Raw genomic sequence first — 24,160 nt, 5'->3', positions numbered from 1 at the left:
ATATATATATATATATATATATATATATATATATATATATATATATATATAGGGGAGGGATCCCATGAGAATAGCTCTTTATATGAGAAATCTATCATATATGAGAATACATCACAACCATTCAATAAAACAAGATCCAACACCTGAGATCACTCCAAGAGTAATGGAAAAAATGTAAATTTATGCTCAAATATAAACCCCTCACAAACCTAAAACCCACCCATTCAACTCTGCTCAAATTACCAGCTTCTCTCTCCATAAGCTTGACTTTCTCTCTCCTCTTGTTCTTAGGTAAGTAATTCAATTCTTATGATTAAGTTCTTATGATTCAGTTCTTTAAATTCTTAAGCGATTTTTATGCTATTTTTGTCAATTTTTGAAGTGATTTTTTGCTTCGATTTTTATGCGATTTTTCGATTTTTTTGCTTCAATTTTTTGCTGCGATTTTGTTTGATTATGTTTACTGTAATTTTAATTCTTATGATTTTGTTTGCTGCGATTTCGTTCGATTTTCGATTATGTTTGCTTTATGTTTGATTATGTTCGATTTTCATCAAGCATTTGTTTGCTTTATGTTTGATTATGTGGAGTGCTTTTTTCTTTGATATGGAATTTATTAAACTTAATTGCTTGGATTGAATTTATTTTTGCAGGTTCATTATATTAGGTTGACAATTATGGATGAACAAGCAAATAATGAAGCAGGTTTTTTTTTTTATTAACTTGGATGATTTTATGTACAACATGTTCCAAAATCGTAGAACATGGTTGAAAATTTTAGAACATGTGTGTATAAAATTAGAACATATGTGTATAAAGTTAGAACATGTTGGTAGGAAAGCAAGGGAAAGTAATAAATGAGAATGTAGATGAGTGAAATTTGATAAATAATTTGGATCATTTGATAAATAATTTAGAACAAATGAGTAAAATTTTGGAACATGTTTTGATTTTTCTAATGGGATGTCTAAAATCATGTGTTCTAAATATTTGATCATGTGTTCTAAAGTTTTAGTCTAATATTCCAAATTATGCTGTAAATAATTAAGTAAACTTTAGTCTTAAATCTATGCTCTAAATAATGTCTTATGTTCTGATTTAATTATGTGTTCTAAATATTAAATCATATGTTCTAAAATTTTATTCATTTGTTCTAAAATTTTTAACTTGTTAAAATTACTTTTGTGCAGAAATTATTAACAACAACAAACAACTTGATAATGTTTCTAATGCCAATGCAAGTGTGCCAAAACTACTCCTACAGTAGTACCTATATTAACTCCAGGAGGAACAAAAGAATGGTTTCCTATGTGCCGCAATGAGTTAAAACCTGCAATAGGAATGAAATTTAATAGTGTTGATGAGGGTGTTGAATTTTATAAATCATATGCACTTGCTGCTGGTTTTAACACTAGGAAGTCTACCAGTAAAAGGCATACAGAGAAAAAATTGGCATTCCAATATGTCTTATGCAACAAACAGGGTTTCAAGGAGAAGAAAAAGCCTATTGTTGAGAGTATTCTAAATTATAAAGAAGGACAAAGCAAGGAAAGCAAGATTTCAATAACAAGAAAAAGATTAGTCACTCGTGTTGGGTGCAGAGCTCTTATGGTTCTAAAACATTGTGAAGATGAAAAGTATATAGTGACACAGTTCCACGAAGGACATACTCATCCCCTCTACACACCAAGTTGTAATCTATTTCAAAAAGAAGGAAGAAAGATGAACATATTTTGCACAAAAAAATGATTGTTGATAACTCTAAGGTAACTCTTTCATAAATTTTTACAGTGCGTTCTAAACTTTTACTCATATGTTCTAAAATATTATTCACATGTTCCAAAAGTTTCTTAATATGTTCTAAAACTTTTTTGTGCCTATAATAGGTGAATATTGGCCCTGTAAAAACTTTTCGAATGATGAAGGAAATACTTGGAGGTTATGATAATGTTGGAGGTTATGATCTGTAGAGACTTCAAATGTTGAAACAAGATCTGTAGAGACTTCAAATGTTGAAACAAGATCTGGAAGTGGGAAAAGACTAAAGGGGGACAAAGAAAAGGCAGTAGAACAAAATCAGAAAAAAAAAAAAAAAAAAAAAAAAAGAGGTTATGCAAAGGTTGTGGGGAATTGAGTCACCACGATATTCGAAATTGTCCAAAAAAAGTTAGATGATACTTAATAATTTTGGAACATTTTTTTGAATTTGTGTATTGAATAACACTTTTTTGTATTATAGAAATGATTACAGTTTGGAACTTGTGAGTTTAATTTAGAACATATGTATTAAAATTTAGAACATATGACTAAAAATTTAGAATATATGAGTTATAATTGGTAATCATGTGTGGTGTATGGTTCCAATGCGATTTCAAAATTTTGATTTAGACCATATGATTAAAATTAATCACTTAAATTCTTAGTTCTTAAATACATGAGTAATATTTTGACAATAGTATTTAGAGCATATGATTAAAAATTTAGAACATATGACTAAAAATTTAGAACATATGAATAAAAAATTGGAATATATGAGTTTTAATATAAAAAAATGAGTTATAATTTAAAACATATAATTTAGAACATAAGAGTAAATTTTAAAACATATGAGTAATAAATTAGAACATATATATGTATAAAAATTTAGAACTTATGGGCTCATGGGTAAGAATATTAGAACATATGACTAATAGTTTACAATAACATGCTATTGTTTTTTTCTAAGGGGATTTCTAAATAACAATTTAGAAAATAAAAATTTATAGAACATTATATATTTTGACATTAATATTTAGAGCATATGGGTAAAATTTTGGAACATATGAGTATTAATATATAGTAAATTGTATTTTTATATTCTTGCACAGCAATGAAGTAGATCACAAGAAAGACAAGACAAACTTATATATTCAAATACAACATTTTGAAAAATAGTTCGAGTGAAGGCACAATTTAAAGTATAATTATACTATATAAAGTTTTACATGCTATTTCTAAAATTATATTACAAAATATTTTCTTTCGCCCATTTCCGTGATCTTGAAGTAATCTCGTGATGTAGCTCATTTTCCTTGTGTGATAATATTTTAGCACAAAAATCCACCCTCAATTTCTTCATTTGATCGATCTGCAATATAATAAGATAAAAGACTTTAGTAACCGCTATCCTACTTTTTACATCCTTATAAAAAAAAATTATAAAAAAAATAAGATATACACAACTTACATGATTCAATTTAATCTGCTACTTACATCATACAATTTGGAACTTATGAGTTTAAATTTAGAACATGTGTATAAAAATTTAGAACATATGTACAAAAATTTAGAACATATGAACATGCGTAATACTATAAAACAAACTTACATCATTCAATTTTGATCCACTATCCCACTTGGTATATCTTTCTCACCATGATATGTTTCCATGTGTTTAAGCAAAAACACGCCGCAATTATCATTGTTATCATTGGTTCTTTAACTCATTTTTTTAATGTCCTAGTTTTGAAACTAGAAACCTCTTGATCGCATTTTGATCTCTTGGTTGACAAGAACACGGCAAAAGCCCTCAACTAAAAATTAAACATTAAAATAAGTATTAGAAAATGACATACGGAGTACAATTCCAAAAAACTGGTAAATATTAAGAATGTATAAGTAAACATGTTAAGAGCATAAGTACTATTTGGAACATGAATTTTTTTTAAAGCAACTGATTTAGAACATATGAGTATAATTTTAGTACATGTGATATAAGATTTAGAACATTGAAATAAATGTTTAGAATATCTTATTCTAAGCAGAAGTAAATGAGACAGATAGATATTACCAAATTTTTCGGTTTGTTGTTGTATTTGTGCCAAAAAGAATTTTTATATTCCAAATATCGGTTGTCAATCATGTCGAGAGTCTTGCTCAGGAAATTCACACAAAGCACATCGAGAATATTCACCAAAAAGAGATTTATCAAACAATAAAATGTTTCCATTTGAGTATAATTAATTATAAAGATAGAATCAAATTTATCAAAACCTAATTTACATAAACAAACACAAATCAACTAATTTCATAACATGAAACCAAATATTTAGAACAACAAAAATATAAAAATGTGAAATTAATTAAATAATTTCCTGAACATCCATTAATGGCCAGAAATTATCTATAACTCATAAATCGAATGAAGAATTGAACACATCAAACTAAAAAGATAATGTTAAAAAATTAAATAATTGAAAAGTAGACCCAAATTTGAAATTATACCTATTGATTTAAACCCTAGATTGTGAAATTGATTTATGATGATTACCTCAATTAGAAGTGGCTTCAATGGAGGAGAGATAGCTTAGAGCGAAGCTCCTTCAATGGAGGAAAGAAAGCTTAAAAGCTCCTTCAATGGAGGAGAGAGAGAGACAACCAAAGAGGTATATGAAATAGGAGTATGTAGAGGGAGAGAGAGAAAAAGCTGCTGAAATTTTTAGAGAGAGAAAGAACAACATGAAAGAGGAAGGAGGATGGTTCAGCAAACGAAATTACGAAATTGCCATTACTAATGGCATGTTTTTTGCGGTTGGATTAGATCTAATCAACGACCCAAATTTATTCTCACATAAGAGAGTGTTCTCACATAAGGGAGGTGTTCTCACAAGAGCCCTCCCCTATATATATATATATATATATATATATATATATATATATATATATATATATATATATATTACACTATACTACATATATATGAATATATGATGACAATACATTAATTATTCTTACCAAACCTATACGTCAGATCACATGTAAACCTTATATAATATATTTGATTTGCAGTATTATTTTCGGTTCACGTTTTTCTTCAACAAAAACAACGCATCACTACATAAACCTCACAATATATCTAATTTTAAAAAATATAATAATGGAATTTATTTCAACCTAGAAGACCATGGACAATTGGACATGGACATACAAATGATTAATTGTGGGTCTTATACAGACAACATTTCAATATGTATGTTACTTTGTAAGGAAAATCAACATGCATGACATAATATATAAGGTAAGAATAGCTCTTAAGACTGCTTAAAATATTTTTTTTGACGAGACTTAAAATATTAAAGAGTAAGAAAATCACCAACTACCCATTAGTATATTTTTTCGACTGAAAATTGTATGATAGTTATCCTTAAATTAATTTAACTACCATTATATTAATTTTTTATTGGCTGATTTTTATTTATTTATTATGAAAAAATTAATTATACATGTATTTTCTTTTTCTTTTTTTTTAAAAAAAAAATTACTATTTTTTTTTTATATTTTCATAATTAATTTATGAATTTTTTTCATTTTCAATAATAATAAAAACTAAATTTTGTAAAGTAATTAATAGAATGATAAAAAAAATTCAATATTTATTTAAAAATTAATAAATGAATTTAAAAATTACGCAAATGATTTATAATTAATTTTTTCATTAAAAATTAAATAATATCAGCCAATAAAAAACTAGTATGATAGTAGTTTTTCACGACGATTACATTTTTTTTTTGACATGTGGTCTAAGTCATTGTGACTTTGCACATTGTTGTTCTCTTACGGTCTTACCTACTTAATGTTATGTTAAATTATGACACTATTTGGTGCTTTTTGTTGATCTTCTTACTTTCTAATTCATCGAGGTATTTTAATTTTCCTACCCTTCTTATATACTTCCTTCATTTTTATTTTATTGCACCATTAGGACTTTTACACTATTCACTTAATCTTCTTTGACCATCATTTGTGATTTATACATTAGGATCTAGTTAGATTCGTATCGAACTCTACTTTTCAAATATCAAATTTTTATAATTTTTACAAAAGTAAAATTGAAGATAATTGATAGCTAAAGTAATGTATTGGCAAGCGTGAAATCCCTTATGATGCAATAAAAAAAACGGAGGAAGTATTCATTTTACAACAAAAGCAAGAATTTCTTTCACTCACTTCACGACAAATAAATACATTACACTTGGTTTCAAAAAAAAAAAAAAAAAAAAAAAAAAATTACACTTGGAGTATTTGTGTCTTTAGACAACATTTTTTTTTTTTACCCTTTTAGCAAGTTAACAACCAAGGGATTTCGTTTCCACAAGAAAATTATTATCTCTCGGTTTTTGTTGATACAACAAGTTGGAATTGAGGACAAATAAATGAAGAATGAATTAAGTGAGTATTTAGCATATTATAATTATTTTACATTTTTTAAATATCAATTGTGAGTTTATTTTTTTTTATTTTTTATTTTTTATTTTTTTTTTAAATGATGAAAAGCTTCTTTTAATTTACAGATCTCATCATAAAATTTTAATTATGTCTTTTAAACTCATTATTTTTTTTGTTGAATGTTAGTAACTAGATTTATTGGTTAAAATCTTAGGAAATTGTATTATAGAGTTATTGGAACAAATTTCCATCCATTCACATTGTATATATCTGAAGTCCAAAAAATCACTCCACCAACTTCATAAACTTAGCTTAGTTTCTATAATAATTAATTAACTATAGAATACCTACTTAATTGCCTACAAAATTTGATGTTTAATTAACTTGTTTGCATCATTATCACACAATTATAAAATTATGTATTGAATGCATGAATGACATCTCACCAAAGCTACTACTGTACTTAATAATAATAGTCAAACACACATACAATCTATTCTAACCTAATCTTCGCTTCTCACCAAAGCAACTACTCAACAGACTACGGTCAGTCAACACATACATATACTAGTACGACAATCTAATCTAACCTAATCATAATTATGGATGTTACGAATTATTATATTAGTTGAAGACAAACATGCTTGGTATTTGACCCGCCCGGTCGATTTGATGTTGGGTTGATTGACTTAACTCATGTAAGGAGTACCTTCCTTCGTGTTTTAGCTATAATACTTCTAAATTTACACCATTAAACAGTTTCACACACTATACAATCTCTGTTTGTAACGAAATACCTCAAAAATACCGAGTAGTACTTTTTATAAGGAAAAACATTTTCACGTGCCTTTTATTATATTTTGACGAACCAGTTATATGATCCTCTACAATTTTTTTTTTGAATAGATATGATCCTCTACATATTTACTCATAAGTACTGGTATGTAGTATTTTTCGGGCCAAACCTCAAACTCGACCTAAAAATACCGGACTTATTTTACGAGTTCGTACATGATTTTTTTTTTTTTTAACTACTATCCCTGCCTGGCTGCCTGTATGATGTTTGGTAGTCTAAGGGCCTGTTTTCTATAGATTATTTTAGTTCAGTTCACTTGTTAATTTTCTTCTCTCATAAAATATTCAGTTCAGTTCAGTTCAGTTTAATCAATCAAAACAGAACCTAACTAACGAGTTAGGGAAGTAAGGCAAAATAAATAAACAAAAAAAAAAATTAAAATATAGTTTTCCATATTATTGAGAATCACCAAATTAATTTTCCACCTCCAAAAAAAAAAATCCCCAAATTCTCCCTCGAATTTTCCGACCAATTACATCCAAATGCTTTCTCTCTCCTCCACAACCACCGCCAAACTCTCGCCGGCGCCGGCGGTTTTTCCGGCGAACCACACTTGTCTTTCCAAAAACTCCGGCAACCTCCTTTCTATTCGCCGGCGATTTCATGGCGGCGTCAAAACCCTAACTATTCGCAGCATCGATGCGGCTCAACCATACGACTATGAATCCAAACTTGCCGCCATTAATGGAAATTCATCTTCACCATCATCGGATTACCCGAAGCTCAAGGTTGCAATCGTTGGGTTTGGAAATTACGGCCAATTTCTCGCGAAAACCCTAGTTTCACAAGGTCATACTGTTCTTGCGTATTCTAGGTCAGATTACTCGAAAATTGCGTCGAATCTTGGTGTTTCGTACTTTTCTGATCCTCATGATTTGTGCGAAGAACATCCGGAGGTAATTTTGTTGTGTACTTCGATATTATCAACTGAATATATGTTGAATTCACTTCCATTGCAACGTCTTAAGAGATCGACGCTTTTTGTTGATGTTTTATCAGTGAAAGAATTTCCTCGCAATTTGTTTCTTCAGATTTTACCTCCTGATTTTGATATATTATGTACTCATCCTATGTTTGGACCTGAATCTGGGAAAAATGGGTGGGGAGGTTTGCCATTTGTTTATGATAAGGTTAGGATTGGGAGTTCAGAGGGTAGAATTAGGAGGTGTGAGAATTTTTTGGATGTTTTTAGGAGAGCTGGGTGTAGGGTTGAGGAGATGACTTGTGCCGAGCACGATAAGTACGCGGCCGGGTCTCAGTTCATTACACATTTCTTAGGGAGGGTGTTGGAGAAGCTTGATTTGGAGGATACGCCGATTAATACCAAAGGGTATGAGAGTTTGTTGAATTTGGTGGATAATACGTCGAAAGATAGTTTTGAGCTGTTTTATGGGTTGTTTCTGTACAATCAGAATGCTATGGAGCAATTGGAGAGGTTAGATTGGGCGTTTGAGTTGGTTAAGAAGCAGTTGTTTGGGCATTTGCATGGGTTGTTGAGGAATCAGTTGTTTGGGTGTACTGAGCTTGATGAACGTATTGGGAAGGCGAAGGAGTTGAAGTTGCTTTCTGATGCTGCGGCACAAAGTGGTACTGCCTCGAGCTCGACTCCCAGGGAAAATGCAAATACAGAAATTAACTGAATTTTTTTGTAGCCCGGCTCTTCAATTTGTTGGTGTGGCTATTGGACATGAATTTTGTAGCAATCAATGTTGTGCGACTCTCATCCTAGGATGTTGAAATTGGATTCAATTGAAGTGGCTATGAAGGCATTGTTGGGGATTGGATGGTCTAGTGCACAATGCTGTTACTGATATTGCTGACTATCCAAGTGGAAAACTGGTTTAGTGAGACTTCTCTGTTTGGAAAGTGGAATCGCTTTGGAACGGAGATGCATCTAACATGGTCACTTGATGTAATTCTATGGCAGGTGCTTTAGTGAGCTAGGTGAACTGATCTGATGTGTTACAAGTTTGACTGTGGACTTCCTTTAAAATTCTTTTCCTTTGTTGATTTTGAGTTTAGGTGTTTACCTATCTCTGTTTATGGAATAAATTGTTTTTTAGAATTCTCTTCTTTATTTAGCAAAAAAATACTTTGTACAATACAGGAGCAGAATTTTTGCAATATATGTATGATTATGATACTGGAGTTTATCTGTTGTTCAATTCTCATATTTCATCTGATAAATGAAGTTTTTATTTATTGAGAATAGTATGGCAAAGGAGAATGCAATTTGTCTTTTACTTCATTGATCAAGTAAGGAAACATTGACTGGTCATCAATTGAAATATGAATTGCTCTGTTCCTTGTCTTCAAAGAAAATTTTTAAAAGGAGAAGAAGAAGAAAGAAAGACAAGATTTTTTCTTTTTTCAAAACAAAGGAAAGCTACTTCATTGAAAATGAATGTTGTGTCCTTCACAGGAGTGCCTTAAAATGGTTCAGTTTTCTAAAAAATTACACAAGCAGAAGAAATCCCAAAGAAATTTGAGCTATTTACTTTTCATACTAAGTGCCTCAAAATACTTTTCAAATTTATGCAAGGTCAATATGTGTCTAACAAGCCTACATATATATTCAAATTTCTTCAGTGATAATGTAGATCTATGTTGCTATCTCCTTTCTACTTCTGGTCATCTTGCCTTGAGACTTCTGGTTCTGCAACCCTGGGTCTGAATATTTCTGCTGTGGTGCCATTGTTGAGCACACAAGTTTTAAATGTTGATGGTTAGCAGTGCGTCAATCTTATGCTGCGTAGTATGGCATAAAAGATGATAATCTATGAAGCTCTCGAAGCTTTAATGTTCCGTGTGATGCTGTAGTCCCTTGTGATATTTTGACGAGATTTCTTGTGAGACTGGTGTATCGCTTGATGTATCTGATTTTTTTATGGTTGGCGTATCTTATTTCTTATGAGACTGATGTATGTCATGTATTTGATTTCTTGTAGTGTCCTTGCTCAGAATGTATTCCTGCTGGTTGTATATCAGTACAAAGGTCTAGTTCAAATGTGTTTTCTATTCATCCAGTTTAACTGACTTTGTTGATAATATACTTTTCCTGTTTTTGAATGACATTTACTCACTTAGGTGTCTGTTTTGTAGTTTTCAAGGTTGACAGATAAGACTAAAATGAAAGCTTGACCAGATACTTTTATGTTGGGTTATCTATCTTTTCAGGTTTTTTTTTGAGTTATATGCATTGTTGTTGAGCAAAGTTACATCTAAAGGAGACTGATATGCTTAACCCACAGTTAGAATCCATCATTAGTGGCGTAGTTTCTCACAGGCATGTGATGTTTTTGTCTTTGCTGGAGAGTCGTTCCTGCCCTGGCTGTATCTCATATTTTTGGTTCTGGTAAGCAGAATACTATAAGAGATATTGTTGTTATTACAGAACATATCAGTTTCACTACTCTATGAAGTGGGTCTTGACAATGGTATTGCTCATTTCTGCAGATACCACATCCAATCGTTTTCTGTACCTTTTGCTGCTGTTATGGATTCCATAAAGCAATTGCAGTGAGTTATATCCATGGGTAAGTCTGTCATATGATGTGCTTTAGCACTTGCATTTTAGGCTATTCATCATAGTCCTTCAATGATTCTTAATTCTGTAGTTTGACTATAAATTACACAGAATAGATCATTAGCATGAATTTTTGCCTTAATTCTATAATTATGTACAATCAGAATGCTATGTATTAGTTGGAGGTGTTAGATTAGTTGTTTGGGCATTTGCATGGGTTGTTAAGAAACCAGCTGTTTGGGTGTGATGAACATATTGAAATTGGGAAGGTGGAGGAGTTTAAGACTTGAAGTTGCACCCTTTTCTTCCAATATATTGTTCTTTTAATCTTGCCTTGAATTTCTAGTTCTGCACCTTCTGAGTGTATAATTACATAAAGAAAAGACAATAAGACTGCCCGTAAATATTAATCAAAAGCTTTAGATAAGAGCATATTGATTTGCAGAAGCTACTTATAAGAACTTCAGCACTGAATTGGAACTTAGGGTACATCATTTATTCAGTACTACTTATATCCATTAAGGTTTTTTTTTTTTTTTGGGGGGGGGGGGGGGGGGGGGGGGGGATCCAAATATCTGCAGCGTTATTCCTAACTATGTAAAGACTATAAGAAATGTCAAATTCTGAAAGACACACATGATCTCCGTTCCAGAGTCTGCAGTGCTTAAATTTTCATTGCATTGATGGCTCTTTCCGCTGTTGGAGAGTACTGGAGGTACGTTTTAACGTAGTTTTTGACCTTCTTGTAAAGCTGTGGCCTCTCTTTGTTTATCAAATCACTTAAAGGCCCTATCTCTTTTTCTGTATGCGGAAAACATGCAATAGCCACAGATGTTCTTTCTCTCTCCTTATCTATCACTACCTTGTGCACTGCACTCTTCAATAAACCATTACTCATTATCTGCATACAACCAAATTTACTTCCATCAGTTATTTTTTATTTTTTTTATTTATATATTTATTTTTACTTCCATCTGTTTTTTTATGGGAGTATTTTTTTAATTATTAAGGATTGAATTAGTGTACAAATACTGTGCCTCACCTGTTAAATTTATGAGTTACTGTCATGCCAATAATAAATTCTTAGCTTATGTTAATACGGAGTATGAAAGATGATACGGAAAATATAATCAATTATTTATTTATTTATTTATTTTTTTGATAAATTATGGTCTATTATGTTTGTATTCAACAAATAATAGATAAATAATGTTTGTATACAACAAATAATTTTCCTATGAAATTACCTCTAGTTGGTCTCCAATATTGATGAAAAGGGTATCAGGAACAATGGGAACTTTAAACCACTGGTTATCTTTCTGTACTTGAAGACCTTCAACCTCTTTGTCTTGTAAGAGAATGGTAACTGCTGAAGCATCAGAATGTGGTTTGAGGCCGAAAACGTGATCTGAGGATGAACATGGAGGATAATAGTTGAACCTTGCTAGCATATATATGTTCTGTTCTGCTTCACACTCTCTGTAGAACCTATCTTCTTTTAAATTGAGTGATTTTGAGATGGCCTTTAGGATCATTTCTAGCACCCGCCTCACTTCCTTGGTGTATTCATCTAATGTTTCCCTACAATTGCTCAAAAATTGACAAAATGAATTCCAAGTTTGGGTTTTATACCCAAAATACTTCTGAGGATTATTTTAGAAAACTTCCCATCTGGATAAAGTCTTCCACTCTTCTCATATCCATAGATAATGTACGAGGAAATATTTTGGAAGCTATCATATTGTACATAATATTATGTTTAGAATTATTACCTAAAATTTGGTAATTCTTCAGGCCAAAGCTTGAAGTTCCGCTGATCATTAGGATAAACTTTGAGTACCAGTCTATCACTCCAGCTATAACTTTGATCCTCAGTAACCGTATCATTTCCATATCCCTCAACCCATTGTAAAGTTCTAGAATACTTCTGCTTCACTTCTTGTGGCAAAGCAAAGAAATCCTTATCAACCTCTTGGATTTGGTTAAGTAACGAGCTTGTCAAACCATGATTTGTAAGCTGAAAAACATCAAAGAACAAATTTTGAAATAAGTTTTCTACTAAAACTGCAAGTATCAAACAAAACATTAGATACTGAAACTCTGAACTCTTAGGTGTGTCAAAGCTAACCTGAAAACAACCCCAGGAACTCAGAGTGGATCGCAGTTTTTGCAGTTCTTCTTCGTGTTGGTGCAATGATGAAGATGAAAGAAGGTTGAGATCAATTATGGGACTATCCATATATCCAATTGCGGAATTATCAGGCGCTTTGTCTGAAGGCTGGTAAATGTATCTTTCTGGTATTTGATTGCCTATAGTCTTAATCATCTCTTGAATCGGTTTTGGTGGTAATTCTAGCTTCATGGGAGGGACAGATGATGCAGCCATTTTACTTGGTGAATCCAACCGGAAAACAAGGAGATTAGATGTATATATATTGAATTTGCTAGTTTTTCAATTCTGTGGTTTTTGTAGTTTTCATTCAAAAATATTCTGATGAATTATCAATTATTGACTATTGGGATGGACAGAAGCAGAAATTGTTTTTTAACCCCCCACCCCCCCCCCCCCCCCCCCCCTTTTTTTTTTCTTTCAAATAAATTAATAAATTATTTGAAAGATTGGGATTAGATGCTTTTGGTTTTGAAGTTTTTTGAGCCGAGCATTTAAATGGAGTCGTTCTTTATTGTTGGTGGGACATTATGTTTTGTATTATTATGGCTGTGTGCTCTCTTCATTTCATATTACCAGACTACTTGCATTATTTCAATATACATATTATATCACTGAGATCATCAATATGGAGCACTTGGTAAATTGGTATAGTTTAGGTGGTCGGCTTTGAATGCCAAAGCAATGCTTTTATGTCTATTCGTGTAAACTTAAAAGACATTTATTTGGGATCGGAGGGAGTAATATATACTCGTAGTCAGGTATTTGATAGATGCCAACTTGGAGATTTAGAATATCATCAGTGATTTGTACCTTTGCCTTTTGGATATTATATAGGACTGTATGAGTATATACCAATCTAACCTTGCTGATGAGAATATCATTACAACAAATTACTTACATTTGATTTTAGCAGCTCTGATTTTTCATAACATTAGCTGAGGATAAACTGTAATTTTTATCAGTAATACTTTTTTCCACCCTAGTCTAATTCCTGATCTTTTTGTACATTTGTGGCCTTTCTTTGTTGATTAAATCACTTGGTGGTCCAATTTCTTTGTGTGTGGAACACATAATAGCCACCTTTCTTTCTCCTTATTTAACACTACCGTGGCCGTATGCACAACACTCTTCAATATGTGCCATAATAAGCATACATTCAATATTTTTTTTTCCGTCAGTTTCTGAGGCCCTGATTTTGACTGTCAATAATTTTCACTTCAATTTGTTCTTGATATTTACCGAGAAAAGAAAGCGAGGGTACAACGAATCTAGGATGCCTTGACAGAAATGTGTTTCATATCTAGTAACAAAAATACAACCACTGTTTTAAAGTAGAAAAATTTTACTCTCAGGTTACCTAACTGGTCATTAAGGTTATTGAAAGGGGCATCATGATGGGAAATTTGGTTATCTTTTCTGAACTCAAACGAATTGAACTTGTTTGTCTTGCAGGAGTGGTGACTGACATACCATCAAAATGCGGTTTAAGACGTAAAACAAGATTTGATAAACTGGTAAATACACTATACTTTTCTGGTATCTTCTTTCCTGTAGTATAATCAACTATTGAACGGTTTGTGATGGTAATTTTGTATTCTCTTCTACACTGGTATGCGCCATTGTATAAGCTGGTGGCGTTGACTTAAAAATGTTTATACGATGCTTTAGTATTGAGTAATGGGTGATTATTTGTTAATGTATGTTATACATTACAGTATATTAGGGCTATTGTAAAAATTACTGAAGTACATTAAATTTAGATCTCAAAATGCATAGGAAATTATTCTTAAGCAACTTAAATTTACTTGAGCTTTGTTATTACATTCTGAACTAAACTTATTGGCTCTTATTTGAACTTAACCTCACAGTATTTGATTTTTACATCGAACTTGGTATCAAACTTTATCTTACCTCAACATACCGAAAGGTGAAAAGAACAAAATCCCAACACCTGATTATCATGAACTTTTGTCACTCTTCTTAATATAAGTTTACATTACATAAAGCAGAGGGACTTATAACGAGACTACCCTTAAGTATGTACAAAATATGACAACAGAAAGCAATCCTTCAGAAGCTATTTAAAGTACATCAAGCACAAGTGAACAACCATTTATCATAATCTTGTTAAAGCAAGATTATAGACATTTGATTGTACACAGCCTTATCGCGGACTATTCACTAATTTAGATAGGGTTTTTTTTTTTTTTTTTTTTCTTTCCTTCTGAAATGCCCTTATAAAACAACCTACAACTTGGAGTATTACAGCCAGAAGTTCAGATTTTCGTTGAATTGATGGCTCTTTCTCCCCTTGAATAATATTGGAAGAAAACACTAACATAGTTCTTGATCTTCTTGTATAGTTGCGGTCTTTTCTCACCAACTAGCTCACTTAATGGTCCTATTTCTTTGTCGAAGGGTGGAGAACATACCGTAGCCACAGAAATCCTTTCTTTTTCCTTATCTATCACTACCTTGTGCACTGCACTCTTTAATATGCCATTGCTCATAATCTGCACATCACATTTCTTTATCAGTTAGCAATTTGTGACCCAACCAAAAACAGAACAAAAGGTCTATTACTGCAGTAATAGTAATAAACTTCCTTTCAAAGTACCTCCAACTGATCACCAATATTGATAAAAAGGGCGTTTGGAACAATCGGAACTTTAAACCATTTGCCATCTTTTTGAACTTGTAAACCTTCAACTTGTTTGTCCTGCAGGAGAATAGTAACTGATGTACCATCAGAATGTGGTTTAAGGCCTATAACTTGTTCTGGTGTTGAACATGGCGGATAATAGTTGAATCTAGTGAACATGTTTATAGCTTCCACTCCTCCACACTCTCTCAGAAAGCTATTTTCGTCTAGCTCAAGTGATTTTGCAATCTCTTTTAAAATGGTTTTTATTACTCTCCTCACTTCCATTGCGTACTCTTCCAATGTTTCCCTGCAATATAAGCTCATATTTATCAACTTTGGTGTAAATACAGAGAACTATAGTTTTGAGGAGTTAATCATGTAGTACATGATTGTGTGCAGAAAATTCTCACCTGAAATTTGGTAAATATTCAGGCCAAAGCTTAAAATTCCGGTGTTCAAGAGGGTAAACTTTGAGATGTAGTCTATCATTCCAGTTATAATTCTGACCCTCACAAGTTGTATCACCTCATAACCTTCAAACCAATCCAATGTTCTGCTATGCTTCTGTTTATCTTCTAATGGCAGAGCAAAGAATTCCTTACCGACTTCACGGATTCGATCAAGTAACGAACTCGATAACCCATGATTAATAATCTGAAAAAACATCAGCAAAGTTGCAAAATAATCAATCTAATAATCTGTGACAGCCAGTACTCTAGAAGTTTATTTATTTATTTTATGGCAAATAGTGTTCTAAACAAACCTGTAAGCAACCCCAGGAATTAAGAACGGATAGAAATTTTCGCAGTTCTTGTTCGTGTTGGCTTGATGATCCTGCTGAAAGTAGGCTAAGATCAATTATTGGACTGTCCATATATTCAATATCAGAGTGATTATCATCTGATTTGTTTGGAAGTTGGACTCTGTATCTTTCTGGGACTTCTTTGTCTGCAGATTTGATCAATTCTTGAACTGGTTTTGATGGCAGTTCTAGATTCATAGGAGGAAAAGATGATACAACCATCTTACTTGGTGATACTAAAAATGACAATAGTGAGAAAAATAAGGTAGAAGAGCTTAGTTGAAAGTTGGATAAGTATATTGTTTTTATCGTAGCTTTCATTCACTTGATATACATGGAAAGGCTAACAATCGACGGAGATTTATTTACTCCCTTTATCCCAAAATAAGTTTACAAAAGTTTTTCATTGTCATGAGGAATCTAGTCATGTTAGATCAACATATCACTTTATTTTTAACTAAGTATAAGGTTTCTCATCACACAATCAAAAGATATGCAAAATCGTTTGTGACAAGTAATTAAGAAACCAAGCATGCTTGGTGGAGTTGGTGGGGAACTCACTTTGTGACTTGGAGGTCGGACCCTACCAACTACAAAAATGTTTGGGAGTAGGGGGATTCCCTTAGCTCCCCCCGACCCCCTATACTTTTAAGCGATGACTTGCGGAGTTGAGTTGGCTAAATCTGTGAGAGGTGTCGTGAGTACGGTACTGCTCGTTTTGTTTAAGCCCAGCCCAATTAAAAAAATGGGCCCAATATACTTACTTGGACTTCAAGATTAGGTCATCTTCTCATTTTACAAATCTTCCTTTCTGTGAAGTGAAGCGACCAGAGCCTAGACCAAGTGAAGCGACCAGATCTTCAATGAACTCCTTCGCCGGCGACTGGTCAACAGCCTGATAAGCTATATGCCCATGTAGATTCTATCACGTTGAAAAATAATAACTTTGTCTAGCTAGCTATATATTCATCATTATACTAGCAATGCAATTTCGTGCATATATATGTATCATCTTTTACAAGCTTACTAAACTCAACATTATATTTTTTTAAAGATTTTTTTAGAATTATTAGTTTACCTAGTAACTTTATTATATAATTATTTTATTATTATTATAATTAGTTTTTGAGTTACATTTTTTTAGAGACTTCTATTTTTGAATTTCAATTACCATTAATTTTAAACACTAACCATGGCTCGGGAATTTTCCAGTTTAATATATAGATAAAAAATTTGGATAATGATCGTGTGTATGTAGCCTTTAAAGGTACAAATTATATTTAATTTAAATAATTGGAATTGGTACCGAGCTTCTAAATTGGTATTCCCTCTACTCCATACTTCAATATAGAATTATCAAATTATATATGTAATTGTATAGTTGCATTTTTATGGAAAATTACATAATTTAATGTTGATGAAGATAAAATTATACTTCGTACGTATATGCTTTTGTAGAAAACATACTCAATTTTGCGTTCGAAAGAAAATAAAAATCCATTATCAATGTGAGTACATTTTATTTTATTTTTTTGGAAAAATGAGGATATAAATATATGTTGGGACACCATAAAAATATGAAAAGATTATTTTCTAATGAGACAAAAAAAATCTAGAAAAAAGAATAAACTTCCTAAACTTTGAACCCCCATATCTAATTACATATCCCATTAAAGTACATATTGCGTAGCAAACAAGCATCTATCATTATGACCTAATTTTCCTAAAATATAAGCACTAATTTTCTATAAATATAAGCTTATCAATTAATGAGGCCATCCCATACATCAATCCAAACAATAATAAACAGTATTTCCTTCCAATTTTCTTTGCCCTAATATTTTTTTCTCTTTAATTTTCTTGAAGACTTACGTACAGTCAGAAAAACTAAGGATGAATTCTTCGAAGAAGTTGGCTAAAATTACCCTAATTTACCCATCTTCGAATGAACCCGGGAAGGTGATTCGAGCTGTAAAATTTGTGAAATTACCAAAATCATACTTTACCGAATCCAAAGACATTAATGTTACATCAAAATCCTTGGTTTCTTGCAAGACAAACACCCTCAAAACTACTCAATTCTCAAAAACAAATACATTAGCAACTAGAAAGAGTACTACAAAACCTCTAATTAAGTCAAAATTCGTTAAAGGAGCAAATGGAAGGAGCACTACTACTGCGCATTTGATTGGAACTTCCGGCACTTCATCGTTGTCGCGTAAAGGTGTTGTTACTATGGCTGCCGGGGATAAAGATATCGTCACTAAGGCTACTAGGCGTGCTATACGGCCAATTGACCTTGAGAAGATGAGACACAACTGAGATTATTCTTTCTTATTCGATGCCAATTGAAGGTGAAGATGATCAAGATTCAAGAAGTTTTATGTTGTACTTTGTTTAGTTATGAGTTTAATGTACGATAGATACATCCAAATCTTTATGTTACGCATGCAATAGTTTGGTATAGACACATACTTGAATATATATTATTCTACAGTTCTACTAGATTAACTAATTGTTTATTTGTTTACTTTAATCTTTAGGTTTTATTTCATGTAATAATCTTATTGTCTATATATCTATGATGTACTCGATCAAGAGTATTGATTTTCTCGAATTATTTCTTCCATCAATAATATATGTATGTGTGTTCTCTTTACTTGATGGTATAGGTCCTAAGGCACGCTCGCTCTATGGTTGTCTCGAATTCTTGTATTTTAATTTGTTTCATGATTTTGGAATGTCGGTGTTAATTCGAACCGAATTCATCTAGTTTTGTCTAATTTGAGATCGAGTCTAGAATATTGGTTCAAATGATGTTACGTTGTTATTCTATTGTAGCTATTTGATTATCACGCAATATTTGATTTGTAAATCAAAGATGAATAGGCATCAAAAGGTTAAAACAAAATCCCAATGCTTAATTATCATAAACTTGAGTCACCAAATTTATTATAAGTACACATTATTACATAAAGAAAATTAAAGGGGCTTAATAAGATAGCCCATACATACATACGTAAACATGAACAAAATGTGAAAGAAGAAAGAAAGCATTGCTCCTTCAGGATGCCGTCGTTATTTAGAGATATTTGGCTGTAACAACCTTATTGTACATACCAACATAATTTAACAGCCAACTATATTATTTTCGAGTTCATATTTTCATTGCAGTGATGGCTCTTTCTTCTTGCATAAAAGCTTGTAGTGTAATCGTCGGCTACTATTGACTACAATAACACAAAAAATCTAGACCGTCCGCGTTTCATATTTTTTGTAATTTAAGGGTGTTATTTGTGAGATATAAAATATTTAAAAGTTGTAAAAATTATGAAACGGAGGTAGAATTTGGTACCTCCAAGTTAAATACTTGGTATTATTGAGCATTTACAACTGACGATGTCGTATGTATAATGAGTACGAGTGCAAAGTATTTCCAAATACTATTACATTAAAATACCTTTTTTTTTTTCCTTTTTTTGGCTCAAGGAACATGAATAATTTGTGTAATTCAATTAATAATATTCGATTCATATTTAAGGTGGTGTATGTAATTCAATTATAATTTTCATAATTTATATGCATACTGTAGCAATAGAAATCCTTTCTTTCTCCTATCATCACAACCTTGTGCACCACACTCAATTTTTGTTCAGCAAAATTAATTTCAATTCCGTAAAAATAATTTCAATTAAATAAAAATAATTTTAGTTTAGCAAAAATAAGATAAAGTGAACAAAGCCTTAATATTAATAATAATTGCTATGAATAGGTTGTAGTTAGGGAGTTTGGTCCCTAAGTAGTGTTGGGCACAACGGTAATTTACTACTCCATATGTATCACTAGTAGGATTATACCGATGATTTCATTGATTAGTCTATCTATTCTTATACTTCGTATTATGTATTCTCTAACAATTCTCGGTTAAAGCTTATCAATGCATTATTTATATATTTATTTTTGACAGGTATCAATACATTATTTTAAGTATTAATATTTTGATATCATGAAATATGTAAAATTAAAAAAAAATATTATAAAAAAATATAAATCGAGACGAATCTAACAAGATCTAGAAATCATCAATGCTAATCAAAAGTAGAGTACTAGAGTATTTAAAATACAAGTAAAAAAAAATAAAAAAATAATAGACCTGATGGAATCCTTTGCAATAGCAATGTGGTGGCTAGAGCACATGATCTAGCAACCGGTGCTAGGAAAAGACACCCATGAATAACACTTATCATTTCATTGCGCTAAACAAATTAATTTCTAATGATAAGTTTATCTTAGGATGAATGGTTTGACTAGGTCCCATTTATTTATTTATTTATTTATTTTATTTTATTTTTTTTTTTTTTTTTTTTTGAGGAAGGTTTGACCAGGAACTTGTATATGAATTGTCTTGTTTGAATACAATGGAAAATGACTTCCAATTTATGGGATATTATTTCTCTTATCTAATTCTTAGGAAATTGTTTAAGTTAGTTTGGTAGACATTAAGGAAATTATAAAACATGTGAATTTTGAATGACCTAAGAAAACTTTTTCAAATTCGAAAATTTCCAAATAATGTCAACTTCGTTCCTCTATTATGCTCTTATTTGGCTAACCAAACATTATACCACAATTGTGTATTTCCTAGAAATTATGAGTGTCCATAAAAAAAGTGGTTCAATCAAACAATACCTAAATTTCAAGTTCGATTCTCAACTAAGGACTAAAGACCTACTCAACTAAGGAGTAGGGACCCGCTAAACTTAAAAAAAAAAAAAAAAAAAGGATATGCTTACATGACTACATGATCGAGTATGTAATATACACTTTTCTATCGTTTTATTTATCTACGATTACTAAATAGAACCAATGAATATGTGTCTCCACATAAGCCAAGTTGGATTCTTTGTCAAAAAAATTAATGTAAATTAATTTGCAAAATCTACATTAAATTAGGGTGGAAAAGGGGTTAATTAGGGTGGGAAGGGGGTTAATTAGGGTGGGAAAGGGGTTGATGGATGGGAAACGAAAATGTTGGCCCACAAACAGTGAAATTAGACAAAATCCTTTTGTGGGTAGTGAGTGATTCACAAACTTTTGAAAAAAATGGGTAGTTGTAAATAGATTTCTTAAAAATGGGTAGTTGTTCACAGAAGAGCAAAAAAACGGGTAGTTGTACATAAATATTCCATTCATATACTTCACTTTTGATTAACATTGATGATTTATGCTTACAAATAAACATTTTCATGTACTTAGAATTTAATTTTATTAGTTTCATCTCGAACGGTATTTATTTATTATTAAATTTCTAAATCTTCACATATCCGCAATAAATATATTAGTGTTTTAAAAAAAAATGTATTCACAAACTAAAAATGAGAATCGTTAGGGAAGTATAAGCTGGACCTTCCATATACAATCTCACTAGTGGTCGATACTACGTACATTATCGGTACATATAGTAGATTATTACTAACCCTAACAGCAGGGGAACTAACTTAGCCATTCCATGTTTTTTTTTTTTTCTTCTAGCTGTCAGAGTGCTTGCTGTCATCAGAATAATTATTTCGCGGCTTGCTGATGTTTTTTTTTTTTTTTTTTCCTGTCAGAGTGCTTGCTGTTATAGATTATTAGACTGAATATTTCGCGGCTTGCTGATGTTTTTTTATTTCAGCTTATCAATCATGGGTTGGCTAGTTCATTACTAGATAAAATCCGTGAAGTCGGGAAGGAATTCTTTGGTCTGCCATTGGAACAAAAACAGAAGCATAGCAGAACATTGGATTGGTTTGAAGGTTATGGAGGCGATACAATCTCCGAGGGTCAGAATTACAACTGGAATGATAGACTGCATCTTAGAGTTTACCCTGTTGATCAACGCAATTTCAACTTTTGGCCTGAATATATTCCAAATTTCAGGTGACATTTTAATTTACAATCATATACTATAAACCTCAAAAGTCAAAACTATATGATGATGATAAACATGTATATATGATCATATTGCAGGGAAACATTGGAGGAGTACGCCGTGGAAGTGAGGAGAGTAACAAAATCCCTCTTAAAGGCGATTGCAAAATCAGTGGAGTTGGATGAAGGCAGCTTTTTGAAAGAGTGTGGAGAAGACGAGGCCATGAACTTGTTCACAAGATTCAATTATTATCCGCCGTGTTCAACACCAGAAAGCGTTATAGGCCTTAAACCACATTCGGATGGGACAGTCGTTACCATTCTCCAGCAAGACAAACAAGTTGAAGGTTTACAAGCTCTTAAAGATGGCCAATGGTTTAAAGTTCCAATTGTTCCTGATGCTCTTTTCATCAATATTGGTGACCAGTTGGAGGTACGTACTTTAATTTGACAATGATAGATTTTTTTAATAGACATTTATGTATTATCCAGTTCAATTTAAGGCAAGTTCACTTATTAGGTTGCATGTAAACGGAAAACTCTAATATACCTACACTGCACATGAGCACATACACATATATACACGTACCAAATACGAAATAAGAAATTGATTAAGAAAATGTGTTGCATGCAGATGATGACCAATGGCAAACTGAAGAGTGTGGTGCACAAGGTTGTGATTGATAAGGAGAAAGAAAGGATTTCTATTGCTACGGTATGTACTCTACACTTTCACAAAGAGATAGAAAATATTCAGCCTTAAACATGAAAATAATCAATTGAATTACATAAATTATTAATTCATGTTCGTTAAGCCAAAACAAACATGACATTAATAGTACGAGTACTTAATTAAAACATACGGAGTAGATGTACTCTTCTAATTAATTTATTTTTTACAAAATAAATGGCTAGGATTTTAGATAAACATATTAACACAGTCTATATCTTTTATATTATTATAGTCGACGGTAGCCGACAACTACGCTAAAAGCTTCTATGCAAGAAGAGGCGGAATTATGTGATCTCTTTTCTTCCAATACTATTCAAAAGGAGAAAGAGCCATCCCTGCAATGAATATCTAAACCTCATGACGTACAATAAGCTGTGTATTTTTTTATTTTTTTTGGTGTTTAGAGAGCCACAAGGGCGGGTGATGAGAATCAATCCCAGGATCATTAGAATCGGGAGGGAAGCTTTCAAGCTATCTCTCACTCTCATAAGACTGTGTATTGCAGTCAAATATGTCTAAATCTTGCTCTAGTAAGGTTTGGATAATTGTTATTCTTGATGTATTCTAATAAGTAGCTTCATTCTAAAGGAACAATGCTTTCTTCTTTCATATAAATTTTGTGTTTACGTATGTATGGGATATCTTATTAAGCCCCTTTGCTTTATGTATAATGTGTACTTATAATAAAATTGGTCAGAGAAGTTTATTATAATTAAGCATTGGAATTTTGTTCTTTTTTAACCTTTTGATGCCAATTCATCTTTGATTTACAAATCAAATATTATAGAATAACAACGTAACATCATTTGAACCAATATTCTTGACTCGATCTCAAATTAGACAAAACTAGATGAATTCGGTTCGAATTAACACCGACATTCCAAAATCATGAAACAAATTAAAATACGAGAATTCGAGACAACCATAGAGGAAGCGTGCCTTAGGACCTATACCATCAAGTAAAGAGAATACACATACATATACTATTGATGGAAGAAATAATTCAAGAAAATCAATAATCTTGATCGAGTACATCATAGATATATAGACAATAAGATTATTACATGAAATAAAACCTAAAGATTAAAGTAAACAAATAAACAATTAGTTAATCTAGTAGAACTGTAGAATAATATATATTCAAGTATGTGTCTATACCAAACTATTGCATGCGTAACATAAAGATTTGGATATATCTATCGTACATTAAACTCATAACTAAACAAAGTACAACATAAAACTTCTTGAATCTTGATAATCTTCACCTTCAATTGGCATCGAATAAGAAAGAATAATCTCGGTTGTGTCTCAT

The 24,160-nt window shown here is 31.6% G+C and overlaps 3 protein-coding genes and 1 pseudogene across 4 annotated transcripts; 2 read left to right on the top strand and 2 right to left on the bottom strand.

The window, feature by feature from the left end:
- The first annotated feature begins 7,488 nt into the window (after nucleotides 1-7,488).
- LOC145579760 (prephenate dehydrogenase family protein) lies at nucleotides 7,489-9,269 on the top strand. Its single transcript, XM_081637000.1, has one exon. It carries the CDS (start codon nucleotides 7,543-7,545, stop codon nucleotides 8,698-8,700), a length of 1,158 nt encoding a protein of 385 aa, XP_081493126.1. The 5' UTR covers nucleotides 7,489-7,542; the 3' UTR covers nucleotides 8,701-9,269.
- A 1,595-nt stretch (nucleotides 9,270-10,864) lies between these two features.
- On the bottom strand, nucleotides 10,865-13,164 carry LOC145579761 (protein LATERAL BRANCHING OXIDOREDUCTASE 1-like). Its single transcript, XM_081637001.1, has 4 exons — nucleotides 12,715-13,164; nucleotides 12,359-12,603; nucleotides 11,834-12,167; nucleotides 10,865-11,487 (listed from the first exon to the last, which is right to left on the bottom strand). The coding sequence occupies exons 1-4, from the start codon at nucleotides 12,970-12,972 to the stop codon at nucleotides 11,251-11,253; spliced, it is 1,074 nt and encodes a 357-aa protein (XP_081493127.1). The 5' UTR covers nucleotides 12,973-13,164; the 3' UTR covers nucleotides 10,865-11,250.
- A 1,412-nt stretch (nucleotides 13,165-14,576) lies between these two features.
- On the bottom strand, nucleotides 14,577-16,540 carry LOC145579759 (protein LATERAL BRANCHING OXIDOREDUCTASE 1-like; annotated as a pseudogene). The gene is made up of 4 exons (XR_014099191.1): nucleotides 16,167-16,540; nucleotides 15,814-16,057; nucleotides 15,377-15,710; nucleotides 14,577-15,272 (listed from the first exon to the last, which is right to left on the bottom strand). The product of XR_014099191.1 is annotated as a protein LATERAL BRANCHING OXIDOREDUCTASE 1-like (transcript).
- A 5,040-nt stretch (nucleotides 16,541-21,580) lies between these two features.
- LOC145579669 (protein LATERAL BRANCHING OXIDOREDUCTASE 1-like) lies at nucleotides 21,581-22,878 on the top strand. The gene is made up of 4 exons (XM_081636906.1): nucleotides 21,581-21,589; nucleotides 21,880-22,124; nucleotides 22,215-22,548; nucleotides 22,750-22,878. The coding sequence occupies exons 1-4, from the start codon at nucleotides 21,581-21,583 to the stop codon at nucleotides 22,876-22,878; spliced, it is 717 nt and encodes a 238-aa protein (XP_081493032.1).
- Nucleotides 22,879-24,160: the final 1,282 nt, after the last annotated feature.

The sequence above is a fragment of the Chenopodium album genome, chromosome 14 (genome assembly GCF_948465745.1).
Source record: "Chenopodium album chromosome 14, dcCheAlbu1.1, whole genome shotgun sequence".
Taxonomy (NCBI): domain Eukaryota; kingdom Viridiplantae; phylum Streptophyta; class Magnoliopsida; order Caryophyllales; family Amaranthaceae; genus Chenopodium; species Chenopodium album.
This window is presented reverse-complemented; position numbering and strand designations above follow the sequence as displayed.

Coding starts and splice junctions, on each gene's coding strand:
- LOC145579760 (XM_081637000.1), top strand. CDS start 7,543: ATGCTTTCTCTCTCCTCCACAACCACCGCCAAACTCTCGCCGGCGCCG.
- LOC145579761 (XM_081637001.1), bottom strand. CDS start 12,972: ATGGCTGCATCATCTGTCCCTCCCATGAAGCTAGAATTACCACCAAAA. Junction 12,604..12,714: donor GTTCCTGGGGTTGTTTTCAG/GTTAGCTTTGAC, acceptor GATGTTTTTCAG/CTTACAAATCATGGTTTGAC. Junction 12,168..12,358: donor GAAGAATTACCAAATTTTAG/GTAATAATTCTA, acceptor GAGCAATTGTAG/GGAAACATTAGATGAATACA.
- LOC145579669 (XM_081636906.1), top strand. Junction 22,125..22,214: donor GAATATATTCCAAATTTCAG/GTGACATTTTAA, acceptor ATCATATTGCAG/GGAAACATTGGAGGAGTACG. Junction 22,549..22,749: donor ATATTGGTGACCAGTTGGAG/GTACGTACTTTA, acceptor TGTTGCATGCAG/ATGATGACCAATGGCAAACT.